This window comes from Gobio gobio (genome assembly GCF_949357685.1).
Source record: "Gobio gobio genome assembly, chromosome: 1".
NCBI lineage: Eukaryota > Metazoa > Chordata > Actinopteri > Cypriniformes > Gobionidae > Gobio > Gobio gobio.
In genome coordinates, this window is record NC_137097.1 from 40,491,342 (window position 1) to 40,512,182 (window position 20,841).

At 38.5% G+C, this 20,841-nt stretch overlaps 1 protein-coding gene across 2 annotated transcripts in view; it reads right to left on the bottom strand.

The window, feature by feature from the left end:
- Positions 1 to 16,046, bottom strand: part of pik3r6b (phosphoinositide-3-kinase, regulatory subunit 6b) — a 33,044-nt gene extending 16,998 nt beyond the window's left edge. Inside the window, exons 1-9 of one of the 2 annotated variants that reach the window (XM_079831042.1) lie at positions 16,007 to 16,046; positions 14,515 to 14,672; positions 8,189 to 8,266; positions 7,311 to 7,415; positions 5,905 to 5,996; positions 4,547 to 4,615; positions 4,201 to 4,333; positions 3,292 to 3,361; positions 2,669 to 2,852 (exon numbers count right to left, since the gene is read on the bottom strand). In XM_079831042.1, the coding sequence (XP_079687168.1) occupies positions 2,669 to 2,852; positions 3,292 to 3,361; positions 4,201 to 4,333; positions 4,547 to 4,615; positions 5,905 to 5,996; positions 7,311 to 7,415; positions 8,189 to 8,201 (666 nt within the window). In that variant the 5' untranslated portion in view covers positions 8,202 to 8,266; positions 14,515 to 14,672; positions 16,007 to 16,046. The remainder of the gene's footprint in view (positions 1 to 2,668; positions 2,853 to 3,291; positions 3,362 to 4,200; positions 4,334 to 4,546; positions 4,616 to 5,904; positions 5,997 to 7,310; positions 7,416 to 8,188; positions 8,267 to 14,514; positions 14,673 to 16,006) is intronic. The other variant, XM_079831043.1, reaches the window with a different exon arrangement.
- Positions 16,047 to 20,841: the final 4,795 nt, after the last annotated feature.

The following is a 20,841-nucleotide window of genomic DNA, read 5'->3' on the forward strand; positions in this document are numbered from 1 at the left end:
AGTGTGAGAGTGTAATTCCAAAAGCGCTGATGGGGGTGGAAAGTTCTGCACGTGATCTAGGCCCTACTGATGAAGTGCAAATTGAAGAACACAAACGCAATCAACCAGTTAGCGTCTGGTTTAAAGGGATAGTTCACCCAAAAATGAAAATTAGCCCATAATTTACTCACCCTCAAGTCATCCTAGGTGTATATGACATTCTTCTTTCAGACGAATAAAATCGGAGTTACATTACAAAAGTCCAGGCTAATCCAAGCATTAGAATTGGATTTATAGTTGCTCTGTTTTTGAAGTCCATAAAAAGTGCATCTGTCCACCAAATAACGTGCTCCACACGGCCCCAGGGTGTTAATAAAGGCCTTCTGAAGCGAATCGATGCGTGTGTGTAAGAAAAATATCCATATTTAAAACATTATAAAGTAAACTTTCAGCCGACCGCCTTCCCTGTTCAATATATGGAAAAACTGTTGAAAGTTCCCCTGCTGATCGTAAGACTAACATAACCAGGTAGGTTTCACTTTCAACATTCAACACTTTTCCACAGAAGGCGATCGGCTGGAACTTTACTTGATAAAGTTTTAAATATGGATATTTTTCTTACACAAACGCGTCGATTCGCTTCAGAAGGCCTTTATTAACACCCGGAGACGCGTGGAGCACGTTATTTGACGGACAGATGCACTTTTTATGGACTTCAAAAACAGAGCAACTATAAATCAAATTCTAATGCTTGGATTAGCCAGAACTTTTTTAATATAAGAAGAATGTCATATACACCTCGGATGACTTGAGGGTGAGTAAATTATGGGCTAATTTTCATTTTTGGGTGAACTATCCCTTTAAGACATGCTTTTTTGGGCAGTAAATAATGACACAAATACCAGTAAACTTACGCGCGCTAACCTCAGTAAATCACCTTGCATGATTAATTTAAATTCTCTCCTCCCATAAAACTCCTACAAATGCATATGCAATAAGATCAGCCGCCAAAATAACCCTGTGCATGCCTTTTCAGTGCTATTTTTTTTACTGCGTGTCTTTAGTAAAACCGGCCCTTAGTCTTCTTTAAAGCAGGAGCTTTCAATCTTTTAGATGCCACGGGCCCCCAAATATGAGCATTCTCGTGTGAGGGACCCCCCTCCTAAAATGTATCTATTTTTAGAAAACATTTATACACTGAAAATTGTATATTATAAATCTAAAGTTACATAATTATATATTTGATATACTCACTATACACCGATCAGGCATTATGACCAATATTGTGATTCCTAACATTGTGTTGGGCCCCCCCATGGATCTGACTTTTTTTGTTCAGCACATCCCAGAGATTCTTGCTTGGATTGAGATCTGGGGAAATTGGAGGCCAGGTCAACACCTCAAACTCATTGTTGCGCTCCTCAAACCATTCCTGAACCATTTTTGCAGGGCACATTATCCTGCTGAAAGAGGTCACATCTGTGGCTATGCAGCCAAGAAACTCCGATGCACTGTGTATTCTGACACTTTTCTATCCGAACCAGCATTAACTTCTTGAGCAATTTGAGCTACAGTAGTACATCTGTTTGATCGGACCACACAGGCCAGCCTTCGCTCCCCACGTGCATCAATGAGCCTTGGCCGCCCATGACCCTGTCGCCAGTTCACCACTGTTCCTTCCTTGGAGCACTTTTGATAGAAACTGACCACTGCAGACCGGGAACACCCCACAAGAGCTGCAGTTTTGGAGATGCTCTGACCCAGTCGTCTAGATTTGGCACAATTTGGCCCTTGTCAAACTCGCTCCAATCCTTACGCTTGCTCATTTTTCCTGCTTCTAACACATCAACTTTGAGGACAAAATGTTCACTTGCTGCCTAATATATCCACACCCACTAACAGGCGATGAAGAGATCATCAGTGTTATTCACTTCAACTGTCAGTGGTCATAATGTTATGTCTGATCGGTGTAGTAAAATACTGTTAAATGTCAAACTTGGATCAAATTTTTATTTATTTATTATAATCAAACATTTTATTTATTTATTTTAATCTAATTTAATTATAATTTAACAGATTAATAACCTCTGCTTTAGAGTAAATTTTCCAGCAAAGACTTTATGTACGTCTTAGAGGATCAAAAGGATTAAACCTGATTATACTTAACAAAAAACACCCATCCCATTTGATATTGTGCTTCAGGTTTTTTTCTTTATAGTTTCTCCAAACACATCAATTTGCAATTGAATATATTCAAAAAGTTTAACCTTTTTTTTTTTTTTTTTAAATAAATAATTTTTTTAAAGAAACTTGCATATGGCCGTTTTATATTGTTACAAACAAATCTATTTAAAATATATGCTGTTATTTTGAACATTATATTAATTAAATAATCCTGAAAAAAAGTATTATGGTTTCTACAACTTTTTTCAACATTGATAATTAGAAATGTTTCTTGATCAGTAAATCAGGATTTTAGAATGATTTCTGAAGGATCATGTGACACTGAAGACTGGAGTAATGATGCTGAAAATTGCTTTAACTGTATATTTCTGATCAAATAAATGCAGCCTTGCTTACAGACCTACAGACTCCAAAGTTTTGAACAGTACAGTATATTATATAAATGTAATAATTTGAAATCCCATGGGATAGCGATGCTCTACAGATGTTTTTAATGTGCACAAACCTCTAGAGCATGTGCGAGCGGGTCAACATCGCTCTGCTTCCCTAATCCAGCTATCAACGTGTGCAGCAAAACCCTGCGTTTGTAGATCGATGTGTCTCCGCCAGGGTCCGCAGACTCCACGTCAGCTTTGAGCGCATTCAGCAGAGACAAAGGAAATACAGCGGGATCTATAAACACAAACACCCTAATGAAAGAGACACAGAGAGGGGCACACAGTGAATACTAAGACAATAAAGAGCAAATAACAAATACATGAATCATGAACATGCACTTAAAATTCTCTATTTATTTATTATCTATATGTAAAAGGCACAGTAACACCTTAAATTTCACATGCCTGTAATAAAAAGAGGAAATCAAACTGCAAATGAGGTCACATTTCTGAGAATGTTATTGAAAACAATCGCAAATGAGTCACTATGGTTTGACTTTACTGACCAATGTGGGCAGATTTAAATATGCAGTTATTCATCAGGGTTAAATTCAAAGTTAAAAGAACAGCATTTATTAGAAATTGAAGGTGAAGAAAAGTCTTCACTGTCATCAATTGAATGCATCCTTGCTGAAAAAAGGTATTGTATCATTTAAAAGAAAATTGTACTGACCCCAAACGTTATACTTACTTCTCATGAAGTGAATAAAGATCATTGCGTAGGCTGTGTTCAGCAATGACTCGCCTCTGATACAGTATTCCTGGAACAGATTGAAAATAGTACCTTGAAAACTACTACAGAATGGGATTACCACAGAAAGAAATACACATACCAAGTAGCTAGTATCGATAAGGAAATATCTATAGTCCATAATCTATGGTACATCTTTTGAACGACGTAAATATGATTTAGAGATTAACTATATCCAAACCTGCCATCTTCTTGCATGTGTTAAAAGTGCACCAAAATACTCATGCAAACCAAATGGGGTTAAATGAGTGTAGGTTACTAAAATGTAACCAGAAATGAAACTATGAAACTAATTGTTAGAAATGAAATTAACAACATTCCAGTTTAATTCTGATACAATGCACAACACATAAAGATTAACTAGCGATGCACCGATATGAAAATGTTGCCCGATACCAATAACCGATAATTCTTTATATTTGAAAGCCAAAAACTGATATAATGGCCGATAAATCGAAATCCAAATTTTTATATCATTTTTGAGAGCCTGATTACAAAAACTAAAGTCTCTCCATTAAAAACCATGTTCCAAGCACACAATTATAATTTGATGTATCCTATATGACACACTTGTGCTGTCACTTAACTGTTTTTTCCTTTTTTGAAGTGTTTCCAATCATATTTCAAGCTATTTAAAACCATCATGGTGAACAGTGCGTATCTGAAGTGTCTCCGCTGAAGGAAATAATCCATTATTTAACATATCGGCCAAAATTTTAAACTTACCGGCCCAATAACGATAATATGACCATATATCGGCCGATACCGATATGGTGGCCGATATATTGTGCATTCCTAAGATTAACACGAGAAATGCTTTTATTGCTGTAATGTAACTGTATATATTACCTGGTGCAGTTTGTTCCATTTTCATCTGCCTTGCATAGTTGAGTGCAATTGCACAGTAAGGTACAGGTAATGTAACTAAACTTTTCAGGCAAATGTACATCCTTCGATAGAGGTCTTCTGGAATAAATACAGACTGAAATAAAGCAGAGAACCTGATGAGCAACATGCATCACACATGGCTGAAAAACAAACAAGGAAACAGAAACAAGGAACTGTTCCTACAATAACAAATCTGCCGGGAACCTGCTTGCAGATGCATTCCACATCACTGACTGGAAATAATAACATAACAAACAAATTGTTCACAGACGCTGCCGTAAAGTAACAATTAAGGCAGAAATCCGACCTGTAGGACTGCGTAGGAAAGTGTGTGAAGTAAAGGAATGATGCGAATCTTGGAATCAATTCTCCCCGCCTGCAATAAATCATATAAAAGGAGAGAAATAATCAGCTCATCATTCACAGTGAAAATTGCACGACTGCAACTCTCGCTTTGATTGTAAAATCTTTGCATGTTCTGGACCTGGGTCATTGCGTGTCAAATCAAACAAATTTCGGAAACTTCCCCAGCTTTTTTTCTGTACAAAGACAAACATAAATAGTGATGAAAGCCAAAATATTGAATGTCACAGATGTATATTGACTGAGTCATTTTGTGGAGGAGGGTCAAAATGACAATTTTCACCTAAGATTTGTAGACAATTTACAGAGGTGTAAAAATGACTTTACATTTTTACACAGAGATTGGTAGATAAATCTGTTGAATTTTGCAATCGTTATTACATTATATCTGCCAACGGCGACTGTTCATAAATGGGAAAAAAGCACTTGAATTCCTGCAACTCAAGAGCTATTTAAGATATCTTAATATCCCTTTATATTCTGGTTCTTAACAAACTTTCCTTTTGGTATCTTCCTTTTAAAGGCCCTCGATGGTTCAATCCCATGCAGGGATATGGAGAGCTTAATGCGGCTCCATGAGTAAATTGGTCAATTGTGCACATTTTCAGTATTCAATAACCAAATGTGGGTCACTTTTCATACAGCTGATGCTTTTTTTTTTTTTTGAAGAGGAACAGCTGAAGAACAAATAATGTTGAAACTATATATAGAAAAATATCTTGTGTTTTTGTATCACCTCAATTGCAAAGAATAGATCATTATTTTTTGTCATGCCTGTGACTCTAAAAGTATTCAAGATATCTTAATATCCTGCTAGATTCTAATTCTTAATAAACTTTCCTTTTGAAATCTTCAGTTTCAAGGTCCTATTCAGTCACATGGATATGGGGATCTAAAAGCACCTCAATGTTCAAATTGTTGAATTTTACAAATTTTCACTAATCAATTGCTAAATTCAACCGAATTTATAGACCTACCTCTCTGTGTAAAAATAAAATAATGATGCTGCCATCTTTCTAGAGTCATTTTTACACCCCTCTAATTTGGCTCCAAATCTCAGGTGAAAATTGTCATTTTGACCCCCCCCCCCCCCTTTACAAAATAGTGGATTACTCAGTAAATACTGTTAACATCTCTGTGACATTTAATATTTTGCCTTTATGTTTGTCTTTCTACGGAAAACAAATATGAACAAAATCAAAAAATTTGAGCCAGGGACCTCTGGTTGAGTTGACAATTATCCAGCTTTGAAATTACAGCAGTTGACCTTTGACATCTTTAAAGAGTGATTGAGGAACAAACCTTTTCAAGCTCTTTTACCAGAACCCTCACCAGAGGGATGCTGATAGAGGGATTTCTGTCCACCCTGTTATGCAGGGTCCATCTCAACATGCCTAAACAAAAACAAATAAGATCACATTTAAATATGGGTAACAACACAACATATAAACTTAAATCATAAACTATTTGGTCCTTTTCAGATGTGATTGGCATTAATCTTCAAAAATGCTTAGGTTTGGAGCAATTGAGCATTTTTGGGTGAACCCTCTGAAGCATGAGGATGTCCACCAGGGGTTGCACAGACTAGCTGACTTTAATGCTCTGCCATGATGCTTTAAGCTTGACGTCGACTAGCCGCTAATCATGGCCTATAGAGGGCGCAACAGGGTAAGAAATCTTTGAAGTACTTTTACGCTTCAATGACAAATAAATGCGTACTCTGAGAGCACTCCACAAGAAATGCCATATTATACCATCTGGATGCTCAAAATGAATCAGGTGAATGCACGTTTTAAACAGCCGATTGTACAGTAAGTTAATCTCCATTCTAATCTATAACTCGCACATCACGCGCAGATGGCGGGCATTCAGAATCATTCAGTAGCGCAGAAAAACTGTGATTTATGAATAAAATACATTAAAAAATGAAAAGTTCTAACATATATTTCTTAGTAACTAAAACCCACAGCTTCACTATTAGCAGAGAGACACTGCCAGGTAGAATTAATTCACACGCAATCGCTCTCTCTCACCAATGCACAAATTTAATCTTTACTGAGCTACTTTATCTGTATCTGATTTAGTACAAGCTGAAATCTGTGAGAAACATAACGACCCAAAGGCAAAAGAACTGATAAACATAAGCTGTAATGTAAGAGCAATAGCCTTGTGGGCAGCCCTGTCTCATACGCCATAGCTGTGCGCAAGAAAAAACACGTTAGAGTTTCAGCTCGATTCGGTCCAGGCTTATTTGCTCATTAATGACGCCATCAGCGACTAGTCGACGTCGATTCGACTTTCATCACATAAATGCCGACTCCAAGTCTGAAGTCGTTCAACCCCTAATGTCCACTGAAAAAATAGGCAATTACCTTCGACAATAAATCTATGTCGGTCCTGATTATATTTTATTGTGAATTGTATATATGACAACATTCTCAGCAATATTCGGAACGTTAGAACATTTTTGGTTATTAAAATAATACTTAAAATGAAAGTTCCATAAATATTATGATTCGGCTCCCAAAGAAATACCCAAATGGAAACCAAAACCCAGAATACACTATTTTGATGGAAAAAAAAAATTAAGGACAAGGAAATAGTATATTTTGGGTCATTCAGGGTTAAACACGTGATATCTCTGAGATTTAACATGTATAGATTTGTTTTACCTTTTAGTTTAGATTGTTAGAACAAAGTAGGTATACCTTTATTGCAGGCTGATCCAGCTTGAGGTTCACAGTCCAGTTCTCTGAGGATGGAATGGACATTGTGGTAGAGACTAGACTCCACGACTGAGGACACGCCACCGACTGCAAAACAGTTCACACATCCTCATGAAACATCAACAATATTTTCAAAACTTCAGTCTTCAATTAGCAGATTTAGACTTATAAGAAGTAAGAAGTGTAAATATATAAAATAGGCCTATTGTTACACATTCAAAAGTTTGTGGTCGGCAAAGTTTTTGAATGCTTTGTATAGTCCCTCTGTATAAAAATATAGTAAAAATAGTAATATTGTGAGATATTAAAATTTTACATAACGGTTTTCTATGTGAATATGTTTTAAAATGTAATTTATTTATGTGATGCAAAGCTGAATTTTCAGCATCATTACTCCATTCTTCAGTGAACCTTCAGAAATCATTCTAATATGATGATTTGATGCTCAAGAAACATTTCTTATTATTACTTATGTTGAAAAGTTGTGCTGCTAATTATTTGGAAACAGTTATACATTTTTAAGGATTCTTTGATGAATAGAAACGTATGTAATAATGCAATAAGGAACTGAAGCATTAATTTCTATAAAAAAATCCCTAACTTGAACAATACTGTATAGTAATGTACTACAGTACTACAGTAATATATGGTACTAGTATACAGCCATTGCATACACACTACTAAATAAATGTTATACTATGGTAAAATATCAATATGCAGGAAATTAAAGCTTTTAACTTAAACCATTTTAACATCAAGCCTGCTGATGTTTCTGTGGAATAACGAAACTAACATAATGTATAAAATGGAAGTCAGTCTATAAAACACAAGCAAGTGTTATGAAAGGGTGTTTTTAGTACATGTTTCGTCCATGGTGGGGTTCACAGCTCAGATAATATCCATGACGTTGAGGATTTAGTTAGGAAGGTTCTTCATGTCTGCAAGCACAAAATATAGACAAAAATAAAGCACATACACACATAAGCAATATGCACACTGTATATGGGTCAATGACATGACATTCATATTTTTGTGTCCAAGTGCATTATTTCCTATTAAAATTATTTGATAAATTCATGACATATATCACTTTATTCTATAAAACCTATTTAGTTTGAATTCATTTTTAGTTAATTCATTAATTTTTATTTGTATGTTTTGTTTTATTAAAACGTCTTCGTTTGACTGGTTGTGAACAGGTGTGGCAATCACAACAAAGAATTTGGCCTAAATAACCTCTGATGATGATGTCATTGGAATGCACACATCAGAGGCTATAAATAGACTAGGGTTGATTTGAACGATTCTGATTCCGATTATTACTTTCGATTTTTGGTTCTTTTCGATTCTCGATTACGATTCTTAGAGGGGTGGAGTCAAAACATGTCACAGGCTCATTTCACAGAGGAAAATTGTATTTTGATTCAATAATGAGTTTTAGTTTTGGGACTTTCTCCGCTGGCATTTTCCCCTGCTTTGCTGCAAAGGTGAATGGAGTTTCCACCGGTTTAGCAATAGCATTAGCAGCAGTCATATTACGACTGCTACTAGCGTGGACAATTCAGCCGTTACTCTGCACGCGTTCCTGTGTGTGCGCACTCCAAGCCGTCAGTAGCCTCACGCAATGTTGCCATGACAACCGGTACACAACATTCACTTCAGGAGGTTTTATTATTAGTATTATTGTATTATTTCTAATCATATATGTCATATAAAAGACGAGAGTCGCGTTTGTTTCTATTGAGCCTGATTTCTCAAAATGGTGAGTGTGTGTGCTTATCCTGGGTGCCATGACAACAGTGCGAGTTATAGTAGGCATGAGCGCCGGCGCCTGCTGAGTGCGTACACACAGGAACGTGCGCAGAGTAATGGCCGAGCTCAGTGTTTCTCCCTGTAACATTGTGTGATACATTTCTTTATTTTTTGTAATTTTTTAGCTTGGTCGCTATTCACTGCCATAATAGGAAGGAGCGCGTGCAGGACTATTTTTTTTTTTTATTTCTGCTTTTGAGGTCCGAAAAAGATAGAAGGACATAGGGCACTGGGACAACAGCAGGGTGAGTAAAAGATGGCTTTATTTTAATTTCAGGTTGAACAATCCCTTTAATAACGTTGGTTAGCGCAGGGTTGCCCGAGGAGGACGAGACAGTGGACCTGCGCAGCATGCCAAACACGCTACACTCGTTAATTTGTACACCACATATTTGTACATATTTGTAGTGCATTCTCCCATGCAAGTAATAAGTTTGTCACATGTGTTGCACTGTGCCGATCCAGGCTTTTTTAAAAGTGAAATAAAGCCACACTTTTGAGCGCCGCTTACCGTGCTCCATGGCTGCAACAGAACAAACGGACGCGGCAAGCACTTACGGAAATCCGGTGGCCACTATGGAAACCAAAACTTTTGGCGCGTTTGGAACCGATGATCAGAATTGAAAACAAAATTTCTAAACGATTCCAATGGCATCGTTATTTTTTAAACGGTTCCATGTTGGAACCAGTTCTCGGTGCCCAACCCTAAAATAGACGTGTGACAGGTGCACTCATCAGGTCTTTTTATCTGAAGAACGTCCTGGACACGGCTTCAGTGCGGCAATGAAGCGCAGCATCTCGTTCCCATTTTTTCAGGGAACAGGGTTACAGTCAAGTAACCCGAGACGTTCCCTATCAAAAGCTACACTCAATGCTGTGCTTGATTTTAAGCACTAGGGGGAACGAGAATACCAACGCCACCGCACTGGAAGTGCCTAGACCCCCCAAGGTTGTAAAGTGTGTGTAGAACACAAGAAGGGTCTCAAACGTGAGCTTGGGATGTCAACTCAAGGACGTGAGAGCCCGGAGTAGCGTGAACATCCAAACTATAAAACTTAATACATGCGTGCGGAGGGGACCAACCTGCCGCATCACATACTTGCTGCAAGGGGGGCGCCTCTCGCTAAAGCCCTGGAGGATGCAACCCCCCTGGTAGAATGAGCCCTCAAACCTAGAGGCGAAGCTTTACCACGTGCCTCATAGGCTAGAGCAATAGCATCCCTCACCCAATGAGACATAGTCTGTTTTGTGGCGGACACTCCCCGTAACAAAGACCCCTGTTGACGGACCCCTGTTGACGGACCTTCGCCAGGACCCCCGGGAGCAGAGCAATTGGAGGAAATGCGTATAGATGCTTGCTGGGCCACGAATGGGCCATGGCGTCCAGACCCAGGGGGCTGGAGGAATCAGTGAGAAGTAGAGGGGACGTTTCCTGTGGAGCTTCCACTCCCCATGTGTGACCTCCTGTCTGGATAACAGATCTACTCCCACATTCGTGCTTCTAGGAATTTAAATTGCCCTTAGGGGGGCCCTTAGGCCCAAAGCAGAACTTGCTGCGCTAGTTTGTTCAAACGACGCAAACGCAGTCCACACAGGCGATTTATATTTGCGACTACTGCAGTATTGTCCACCCGCACCAGGACATGGTAGCCTTTTAACTGCCGGAGAAAGTATTTCAGGGCCAGAAATACAGCCATCAGTTTGAGGAAATTGATGTGCCAATCGAGATGACGGCCACTCCAGACCCCTTGGGCTGGACAGCCATATAAGACCACCCCCCATCCCGACAGGGAAGCGTCTGTCGTTAGCATCTTGCGACGACAACACAGACCTAGAGTGGGACCCACGGTGAGAAACTGGGGTCTGAGCCACATAGAAACAGCCTGCGGCGTGTAACCTTTATTCGCCTTTGGGGATTGGCCCTGAGCTTCACGTTTTTGGGAAGCTGGACCTGGTTGGGGCTTGGTTGCCGACAGCCCCGACCCTTGGGCACGGCGAGGGAGGAACTTATCAAAGGCTTCCTCGTCTTTTTTAGCCTCCCTGAATCTACTGGCTACAGAGTTGACTGAATCGTCAAATACACCAGACAACACCACGGGAGCATCAAGGAGAAAACCTTGTCTTTCTCCTTGATGCCAGTGAGGTTAAGGCACAAATGTCTCTCCATAGCGACCATAGCACACATAGACCGGCCGATAGCACGCGCCAACTGCTTGAGACAAATCTGTGGCCCGGTGCAGCTCAGAAAAAAACTCCTCATTTCCCTGCTCCCAGCTCTTTAAGCAGATCAGCTGGTACGCCTGCAACACCGGCATGGTGTGCAGGGTGGCACCAGCCTGACCCGCTGCCTGAAATGCTTTCCCCACCTGTGTGGATGTAATTCTGCATGTTCTGGAAGGAAGTGCAGGCTTTTTAAGTGATAATGCACTACTCGGTGAGAGAAAACCCGCGAGTGTCTCTTCGACCTGGGGCATCGTCGTATAACCCTGTGCCTTCGCACCCACGATAGTCGAATAAACTGACGTCGCAGGCATGAAGACACAAGAAGAGTAAGGTTTATTCCAAGATTTAGATAGCTCTGCATGTAAATCTGGAAAGACGGGGACGATCCAGCCTCTCTCAGACAAAAATCTGCCGTCTAATTTTAATCATTTTTCTGTGGCCAGTCTAACTGAAGACTGTTCACAGCGCGAGTGACTACCTCAAGTAACTCGGCACATTTTTTATCATCACCCGATGAGCGCTTAGAGGCAGAGCACTCAATATCCATATCAACGAGAGAACTAGCGTCCCCAGCGCGGTCTGAAGAAGTGCTGGAGCGCGCACCAGACGTGGGCTGAAGGACCTCTTGATCTGGTGAAAGAGCAAGAGAAAGGGACGGACCCGTCTCTTGTTCATTACGCAGATCGACACGCGAGCCACATGACATAGAGAATGTGCAGGCTCGTTCTTCTCGCAGGAATGGGAGCCTCGAGTGGAGCTCTTTAACTGAAAAAAGCTCACAGTGCTCACACTCCACGTTCTCAAGGGCTGCCCCTGCGTGACAATCCCCCAGACACAAAACGCAGTAATCATGCGGATCCCCCTCGGAGATGGGTTGCGAACTGTGCGGCACATTTGTCACTCCTTTATTTTCGTTTGAGAGTGAAAGAGAAAGAGGATGTGAAAATGCTTGATTCTGCCTTGCAAAACTAACTTCTAACAAAAGGAAAGTTTGAGAAGAAAGTTTGTTCAGCACACAGTTCTCAATACAAGTCTGAAGACGAAAAGACCTGATGAGTGCACCTGTCACACGTCTATTTATAGCCTCTGACGTGCGCATTCCAATAACATCATCATCAGAGGTTATTTAAACCAAATTCTTTGGTTTGTTTGCCAAACCTGTTCAGGCAAACAAAGACGTTTTCCCCCATAGCGCTTAAAATCAAGCGCAGCATTGAGTGTTGCTTTTGATAGGGAACTATTTAAAATGGTGTCTTAATAAAAAAAAGAAGAAGAAAGAAAACTCAATACTATTGTATCATTTTAGGTTGGAAACCTTTCATTTAAACACAGTTTATAAATATTAGTAGTTTTAAAGCTGTTGAGATAATTGAAAAACTTTTGTCCAGCGATTTGAATGTCAGGGTGGCACAACTGCAAACATGGCTCTTTTATTATGAACTGACTAATAACAGTAAACATAATAATGCATCATCCAGAGGAGCTCAACTGAACCTTGTGCAGAGTGAAAAGGTTTGTAGATCTCTCAAATACTGGTAAAAACGGCTAATTTCAAGTATGGGTAGGTTGGTTCACTTTCCACGTCAGGTGGTACAACTACAGTATATATACTCTAACTGCTGGGTTAAAAATAACCCAAGTTGGGTTGAAAATGGACTAACCCAGCAATTGGGTTGTTTTAACCCAGCGGTTGGGTGAAATGTTTGCTTAAAACAACCCAATTGCTGGGTTAGTCCATTTTCAACCCAATTTGGGTTATTTTTAACCCAGGATTTATATACATACACCTATTTGGTTGTACTGCCTGACATAAAAAGAGTCAAAAATGAATTTAAACACTTTGAAATGTTATTTAACAGCTGAAAGTTGTTTAAACACATTGTTCATGACTCAAAAATATGCATTACATCAGTTTTGAAAAGATTTTTTTGTCAATGACCCATGTATGATTTACTTTTTCTGCCATTTATACCCATTTCCTGCATTGAGGTTTCAGTTTGTTAATTTAGAAAGCACAACATGGATGCATAAAAGACCCCACAGTTCTCGGCACAGGAAGCAGAATTCAAAGGGGTGAAAACCTCAAGGTTTTTTTTTAATGTTGTGAGAGAAATGTTGTTATTTCTCATAAATCATAGACATAATTACATATTGAGCTTAACATGCCAGAAACCAGTGGTTCTCAACTGGTGAGTCGAAACCCAAAAACAGGCCTCAGATCTGTTCTGATCGCGGACAGCAGAGAAAAAAACGATGTGAAATACAAATAATAAAATGCATATATAATCTATAATCTTGCATATAATCATATAATCTTGCATCGGATAGCAAAATAAATAGGCAACTTTTAAAAGGAAGAAGAAAGCACTTAATGTATCTTTAGTAGTTCATGTCAAAGGATGTTTGGTACTTTTCCACAAATTAATTCGCCATTTGATAATATATAATGACTAATGCTGATGCAATACTTAACCTAGTGTTTGTTCCATGTGTTAGGCTAGCAAATCATCTGTCGATGCAATTCTTTATTTGAATAACTTTGCATATTGTTGGGCCTATGTGATTTATCATAATATTAATAAATGTGTGATTTTAACATCACTTTTCTATTTGAAACAATTTTGGCCTTGGGTCGCCATTTCATCCCAGCTAACAAAAATATGCTCTAAGAACATTTTGCTAACGTTCCCATTAAGTTATGAAAACAATATTTCTGAACGTTAAAACGTTCTAAAAACCTTTTTCTTTTTGGTTGTGCAAATGTTAAGGGAACATTCTGATCACTCTTCAAACATTATGGGAATGTTACTTTTGAAAAGTAGTAACATTTAATAAACGTTAGAAGAACAATTAAAACGATTCAGAAACATTCGTTAATGATGCACAGATAACATTTTTGAGCAAATCTTTTGAGAACATTATTAAAGGCCAGATAACTTTGAACGAACTTTCTATTTATGTTACTGGAAGAGAACTTTGGGAGAACATTGCCATAATGTTAAAAACTGCACTAAACCAACTTAAACAGACTAAAACAAATGCCGCTGCTTTCTTCCTACCTAAAAATATTTCATTTTGATCAATTATTCTTTGCTTATTATTGTGTTATAAAAACAGAAATACACAGTAAATTTACATCAGACAAGCCTACCTTCCATGCATAAAACTGCTGTTCCTATAAGGAACAGTGAAATTGTGATAATCCCAGTCCCGGAGCGAGAGCAGAAGGTATTTAAATTATTTTTACAACAATTTTGCTCATAAGGAAGTCTCTTTTCTTCAGTCTGATCACCTGTGTTGAACACCTGCCTGTGATAAAAGAAAGAAACAGACTCTTTACTGCCAATATATATATATGCTGTCTTTCTCTCTTGCACACAGACAGACTGAATACTAGACTGAGTTGGTTTCCTGCCATACAAATGTGTGGCTAAATGAAGCTAAGCGGATATATTTAGACTGTCATTTTTTTCAGCTTTCATCAGCGTGCAGAGCAGAAAGGCCCATGTCGTTTGAAATTACTTTTGATATGGAGAAAAGGGAACTGACAGATATACAGTCCAGAATATACTGATAAAGATTGTGACCTGACTACATAGCATACATAGTTTACAGGGCCAACAATGTAAAAAACAAAAAAAGCAAATGAACAAACAAATAACTTTCAGCTCATTCAGACATTCATCTGACATTCATCAAAAAAAAAAGATTGTGGTCATTCTGGTTTTATATTGACCAATTAAAGCTTTACAGAAACAGAATTGAGGACAGCGGTGGTTTAAAGAATGACCCACATGGGGTTTTCAAACATCTTAATCTACTGTAACAGGTTTCAGTCAGAAAGTCACATAATATTCAAATTGCCATCTTTACTTATTAACGACAATGGTAAAAATTACTTGAAAAAAAAATGCCTTGACCAACCCAAATGATGTCTGTGTTTAAGGTATACGTAAACTTGGTCCAGTATTGATTAAGAGCTGTTCATATTTAACATTTTGGATTACACTTTACTTAATATTAAGTAACTACTACATGTGGGTTAGGATTAGGGTTTGGTTTGTTTTAGGGTTAGTTGCATAATGTATTACTATAGTAACTGCATACAACATATGTAAGAATGATACGAAAAATGTATTATATTAAATATTTAAAAAATATTATAAGCTAGCCTACTTCTTTCCTAAAATGATTGTGAACAACGATTTTTCTTTTACATAAATATAAATATTATAATAATGTTATATGGGTAAAATATATAAGAGTAATTAATATTACAAGCATACGTGTTTTATATTTTATTAGGCCTATGAATATAGGTTCAATAGCATAGCTTTTGAATTACCATAGCCTATTATAATGACAACAAAAATCAGCAAGATAGCCTATTTTAGATCCATTACGTTGACACCATGTAAAGCATCTTGACCGAGGCAAACAACAACAACAAAAATAAATATATTATTTTGCTTCTCATACTTTGGATCTTAAAAGTATCCTACTACACAAAACATAAAGGATGAAAGTTATAGGCTAATAACCGTGACGACATAACTGAAGTTCACAGGAAGCAGATTTTGAGCCATGAGAGATTCACAAAAAGCTCGTTTTGAAAATTCACTGAACATTTGAAAACGACCTACCTCTCGTGTTTGTCTTATGCATATCCGCTTCAGTTCATTCACACTTTACAGATAACAGTTGAGCGCAGCAGTGTTTGAGTAGCCCCGCCCACATCGCATACGCCACATCCCATTGGGGCTCTCCCATTCCAAATCAATAAAGCAAACTAACGACGTCTCTGAAATCACTTAAACGCCTGATAACATTTTGAGAAATATAACGTTAATAAATAGAAATAATGTTCAGAAAAGGAACTAAATTATAAGAATCAAAATAAACAAACATCAATAAATAAGGAACTCTTCTCAAATAAATAAATAATCTACACAAGGAACACTTCTCAAATAAACAAATAAATAATTATTTTTTTCAAATAAATCAATAAACAAATAAATAAAGTTAAATAATAAATCAATATTTCAATGAAAAAAAATCACATATAACATATAGTAAAATAAAAAATAAAATACATGAATACATAATAAAAATAATAACATTTTATCAAACCAATACAACCATATCTGCTTTCTAAGATTAGACTCCGCAAACCCCATATGCATGAGTCAGATATACATAAAAGGGAAAACTTTTTTTGCACAGTTATATTTGCACACAGCTCTCTTTGTAGGAAACAGTCTACTTCCTATTCATACACCACAACCCTGCTTTGCACTCAGAGAACACCTTACATGTGGCTTTTATGTCACGATTGTATGTCTAAATCTCATTTCACCCCAAAATGAGATGATAAATTGCTTGATGGATAACTATCTTTCGTGCCTTTTACATGCACAAATGTTGCTGCAGTCACATTGCCAGCCACTGTTCTTGAAACCCATCCATTGCACATGGGAACTAAAAAAAACGTGCTTGCGCTTAGCAACAAATAACTTCCGCCTGGTATAGGCAGAGTTATGACATTACCACCAAAGAGGCAAAATAAGAAGTTAATCTGTGGCATTACCTTTGCTGATGAAAAAGAGGACATGAGAAACCTGACACTGACTTACATGCACATGCATTTCCTGTTTTCAGTGGTTTTACCTAAGTTCTGCATTCATGCTCTTCACCTGTGTGAGTCATTAAAGGCCAGTTGTCATAAAAATCCATTGTGCCTACGTGAATCAGACGAAACCAAGCACTGATGGAAAAATCTGAAGTAGTCTTACACCACGCAAGTGGGAAGCAACCCACCACACATCAGAGCTAAAATAGAGTCTATATAATGATGTGCTAGACAGCCACGGTTCCAGAGAACCTCGGTCTTAATTAAGACAAATTATTTGTAATGATGGGAAAGCTGCTATTTCTCTGAGACCAGTGATGATGATATTTTTCCAGTTCGTCCGTAACTTCAGCACCAAGGACAGTGGCAAGAAAAGCTGACATGCAGGATAAAAAAAAAATTACATTTGCGTACTTCTGCTGCCAAGAAACAAAAAGATGACATGCGACCCAATTGAGGGATTTTAGAGATTCACATGCTTATGAATTTGTTGCTTTTTTAAAGTCGGCATGAAACAGAAGTTGCGTTAGTCTTTACTTCCCTATTGTGACGTATATGCAGGTGAAACGGCTTCTTAAACAAGAAATGGAGGCCCCCGTGTCAGAACACACGTCATCAGAGAAGAGATGTTGCTGCAAGAGGGAGGGGAAGTTATTATTCAAGCATTAATGAATGAATGAATGAATGAAAGAATGAATGAATGAATGAATGAATGAATGAATGAATGAATGAACGAATGAATGAATGAATGAATGAATGAATGAATGAATGAATGAATGAATGAATGAATGAATGAATGAATGAATGAATGAGGCATTTATATAGCGTTTTCATATGTACTACTGCACACCCAAAGCGCTTTAAAAATATGTCAGGCGTCTCTCCTCAACCACCACCAGACAGCACACCAGCTATTGGCGGAGAGGAAAGAGGGTGATAGATCCAATTCAATGGATGGGGATTATGAGGAGGCCATGATTGGTAAGGGCCAATGGAGGGAATTTGGCCAGGACATCGGGGTTCAACCCCTACTCTTTTACGAGAAGTGCCATGGGATTTTAAATGACCACAGAGAGTCAGGACCTCGGTTTAACGTCTCATCCGAAGGACGGAATCAATGAAACTGAAGAGAAGTGAAGTAAAGATTTAAACAGGAATCAATGTGTTGACATCATTTCCACTGAAACAGGAAATAAAGAACAGCTCCTCCCCTTTTTTAAAATAGCCAATAGCGTTTTAGCTTATATGGACTGGAGCAGACTGTGTGTGCGCTGCGGCAGTTTGGTTGACACTGAACATTAAACCAGACTTCTAAATCTTTCCCTATCCCCTATATAGTGCACTATGTGCCATTCACCATGTAGAAAATAGTAAATGCGTGAACAAGTGACCAATTTCAGCCGCAGTTTCAGCGTCTATTTCTAATGTAGGAGGGGCGGGACGCTTCAGATTCTAGAGACATTTGATTGGACAGAAAATCTGATGAGAAGCTGAAGTGCAGAGGGATGTCATCGAAACCATTGATTCATATTGGCAGAAGTGAGAGACTGTAGTTTTGAATGCTTGTATCTTCTAAATGTGAATTTTGTCATTGTTTTGGAGCACAATAGCTTATAGATTAACAGTATGGCTAACATATTCATATTAAAAGGCGGACCTGCCTGTTGGCCTGTACTTCCGCTGATAGAACACAATACATAGTGATGGCAAGAATATGAGTGCTAATGATTGTTCCCTTTTTTAATCTTTACTTCCCTTTTCTTCAGTTTCTCTAGAAGTAGGCTATCATATACTCTGTAACCTCTGTAGCCTGCTAAAAATATATAATCATTTTAGGTGGATGTTAACATTTGGAGCCTCTGCTATAGGCTATGTGTAAGTTTACATGGCCTAACAAACATTTGAACTGCATTGAAGGTGGCAAAATTCTTATAGCTTGAAACCTAAAACTATGGAGCCAAAATGGCACACATTTTTGTTCATCATTTAAAAAACACCTCAAATGGTTATGACATTTCCTGAGTAATAAAATCATACAAAACCGGATATAAGTTGGTAGCTCCCGAATATTGAATCCAGAGTAGATTTATTTTACAAGCTACACTATATTGCCAAAAGTATTGGGACCCCTCCAAATCATTGAATCCAGGTGTTCCAATCACTTCCATGGCCACAGGTGTATAAAGTCAAGCATCTAGGCATGCAGACGCTTCTACAAACATTTGTGAAAGAATGGGTCTCTCTTAGGAGCTCAGTGAATTCAAGCGTGAGACCGTGATACCGTGATAGGTTGCCACCTGTGCAATAAGTACATTCTTCCTCACTACTAAATATTCCACGGTCAACTGTTAGTGGTATTATAACAAAGTGGAAGCAATTGGGAACAACAGCAACTCAGCCATGAAGTGGTAGGCCACGTAAAATCACAGAGCGGGGTCAGCGCATGTGGAGCCACACAGTGAGCAGAAGTCGCCAACTTTCTGCAGAGTCCAAAGCTACAGACCTCCAAACTTTGTGTGGCCTTCGTGCGTAGAGAGCTTCATGGAATGGGTTTCCATGGCCGAGCAGCTGCATCCAAGCCTTACATCACCAAGTGCAATGCAAAGCGTCGGATGCAGTGGAGTAAAGCACGCCGCCACTGAACTCTAGAGCAGTGGAGACGTGTTCTCTGACGAATCACGCTTCTCTGTCTGGCAATCCGATGGACGAGTCTGGGTTTGCCTGTTGCCAGGAGAATGCTACTTGCCTGACTGCATTGTGCCAAGTGTAAAGTTTGGTGGAGGTCCATAAAGACATGGATGAGCGAGTTTGGTGTGGAGGAACTTGACTGGCCTGCACAGAGTCCTGACCTCAACCTGATTGAACACCTTTGGTATGAATTAGAGCGGAGACTGTGAGCCAGACCTTCTCGTCCAACATCAGTGTCTGACCTCACAAATGCGCTTCTAGAAGAATGGTCAAAAATTCCCATAAACACACTCCTAAACCTTGTGGAAAACCTTCCCAGAAGAGTTGAAGCTGTTATAACTGCAAAGGGTGGGACAGCTCCATATTAAACCCTACGGAATAAGAATGGGATGTCATTAAAATCTGTGTGCATGTAAAGGCATATGTACCAAAAAATTTGCCAATATAGCTGTTAGATAATTAGTAAAAGTAAGTATAACCTACTTGATTCTCATTCATCTGGAATTTTCTCCTAGGAGGCAGGGCCTCCACAAAAAAATTGGATGAGAAAATGAGCCATATTTTCAAAATTAAAACATAAATATTACAAAATATGACATTAAAAAGTGTAAAAAAAAAAAAAATTCTAAAAGAACACTGTCCAACAGCGGCACCAGCAGGTGAAGTTACAGCGAGAGTCCACGTTTTTCTTGCCTCCCCTGAGCCCATAGACTTAAAACAGAACTCCTAATGCAGTGGTGGGTTTATTGCGGGGTAATAAGAATGAATGGGGGAAAGTTACGTGAGAGGAGGCAATGTCTCCATCGCGCTGTGATTGGATATGATTGGTTATGATTGGCACAGATCCGGGCCACATCTGGTACATGACGGCCAGATCTGGGCAGACACTATGTTGCTGTCTGGGATAGGAAAGCTAATTAAACAATAAATAAACAGCTCAGCCACTTATATCACCGCTTATATCATGTCAAAATCAAACATGAAATGGCCTGAGAACATGATGACTGTGGCGTTTTTAGTGAGCAATCAGCTTGGGGAAATTGAACAGTTCACAAATAAAATATACTGTTTACATAGTTACTGCCTTTAGTTATTTTTTTGGAATGAATGTAAAAATGCTTGAAACACTAATTTGGTGAGATTTATACTTGGTTTTAATAA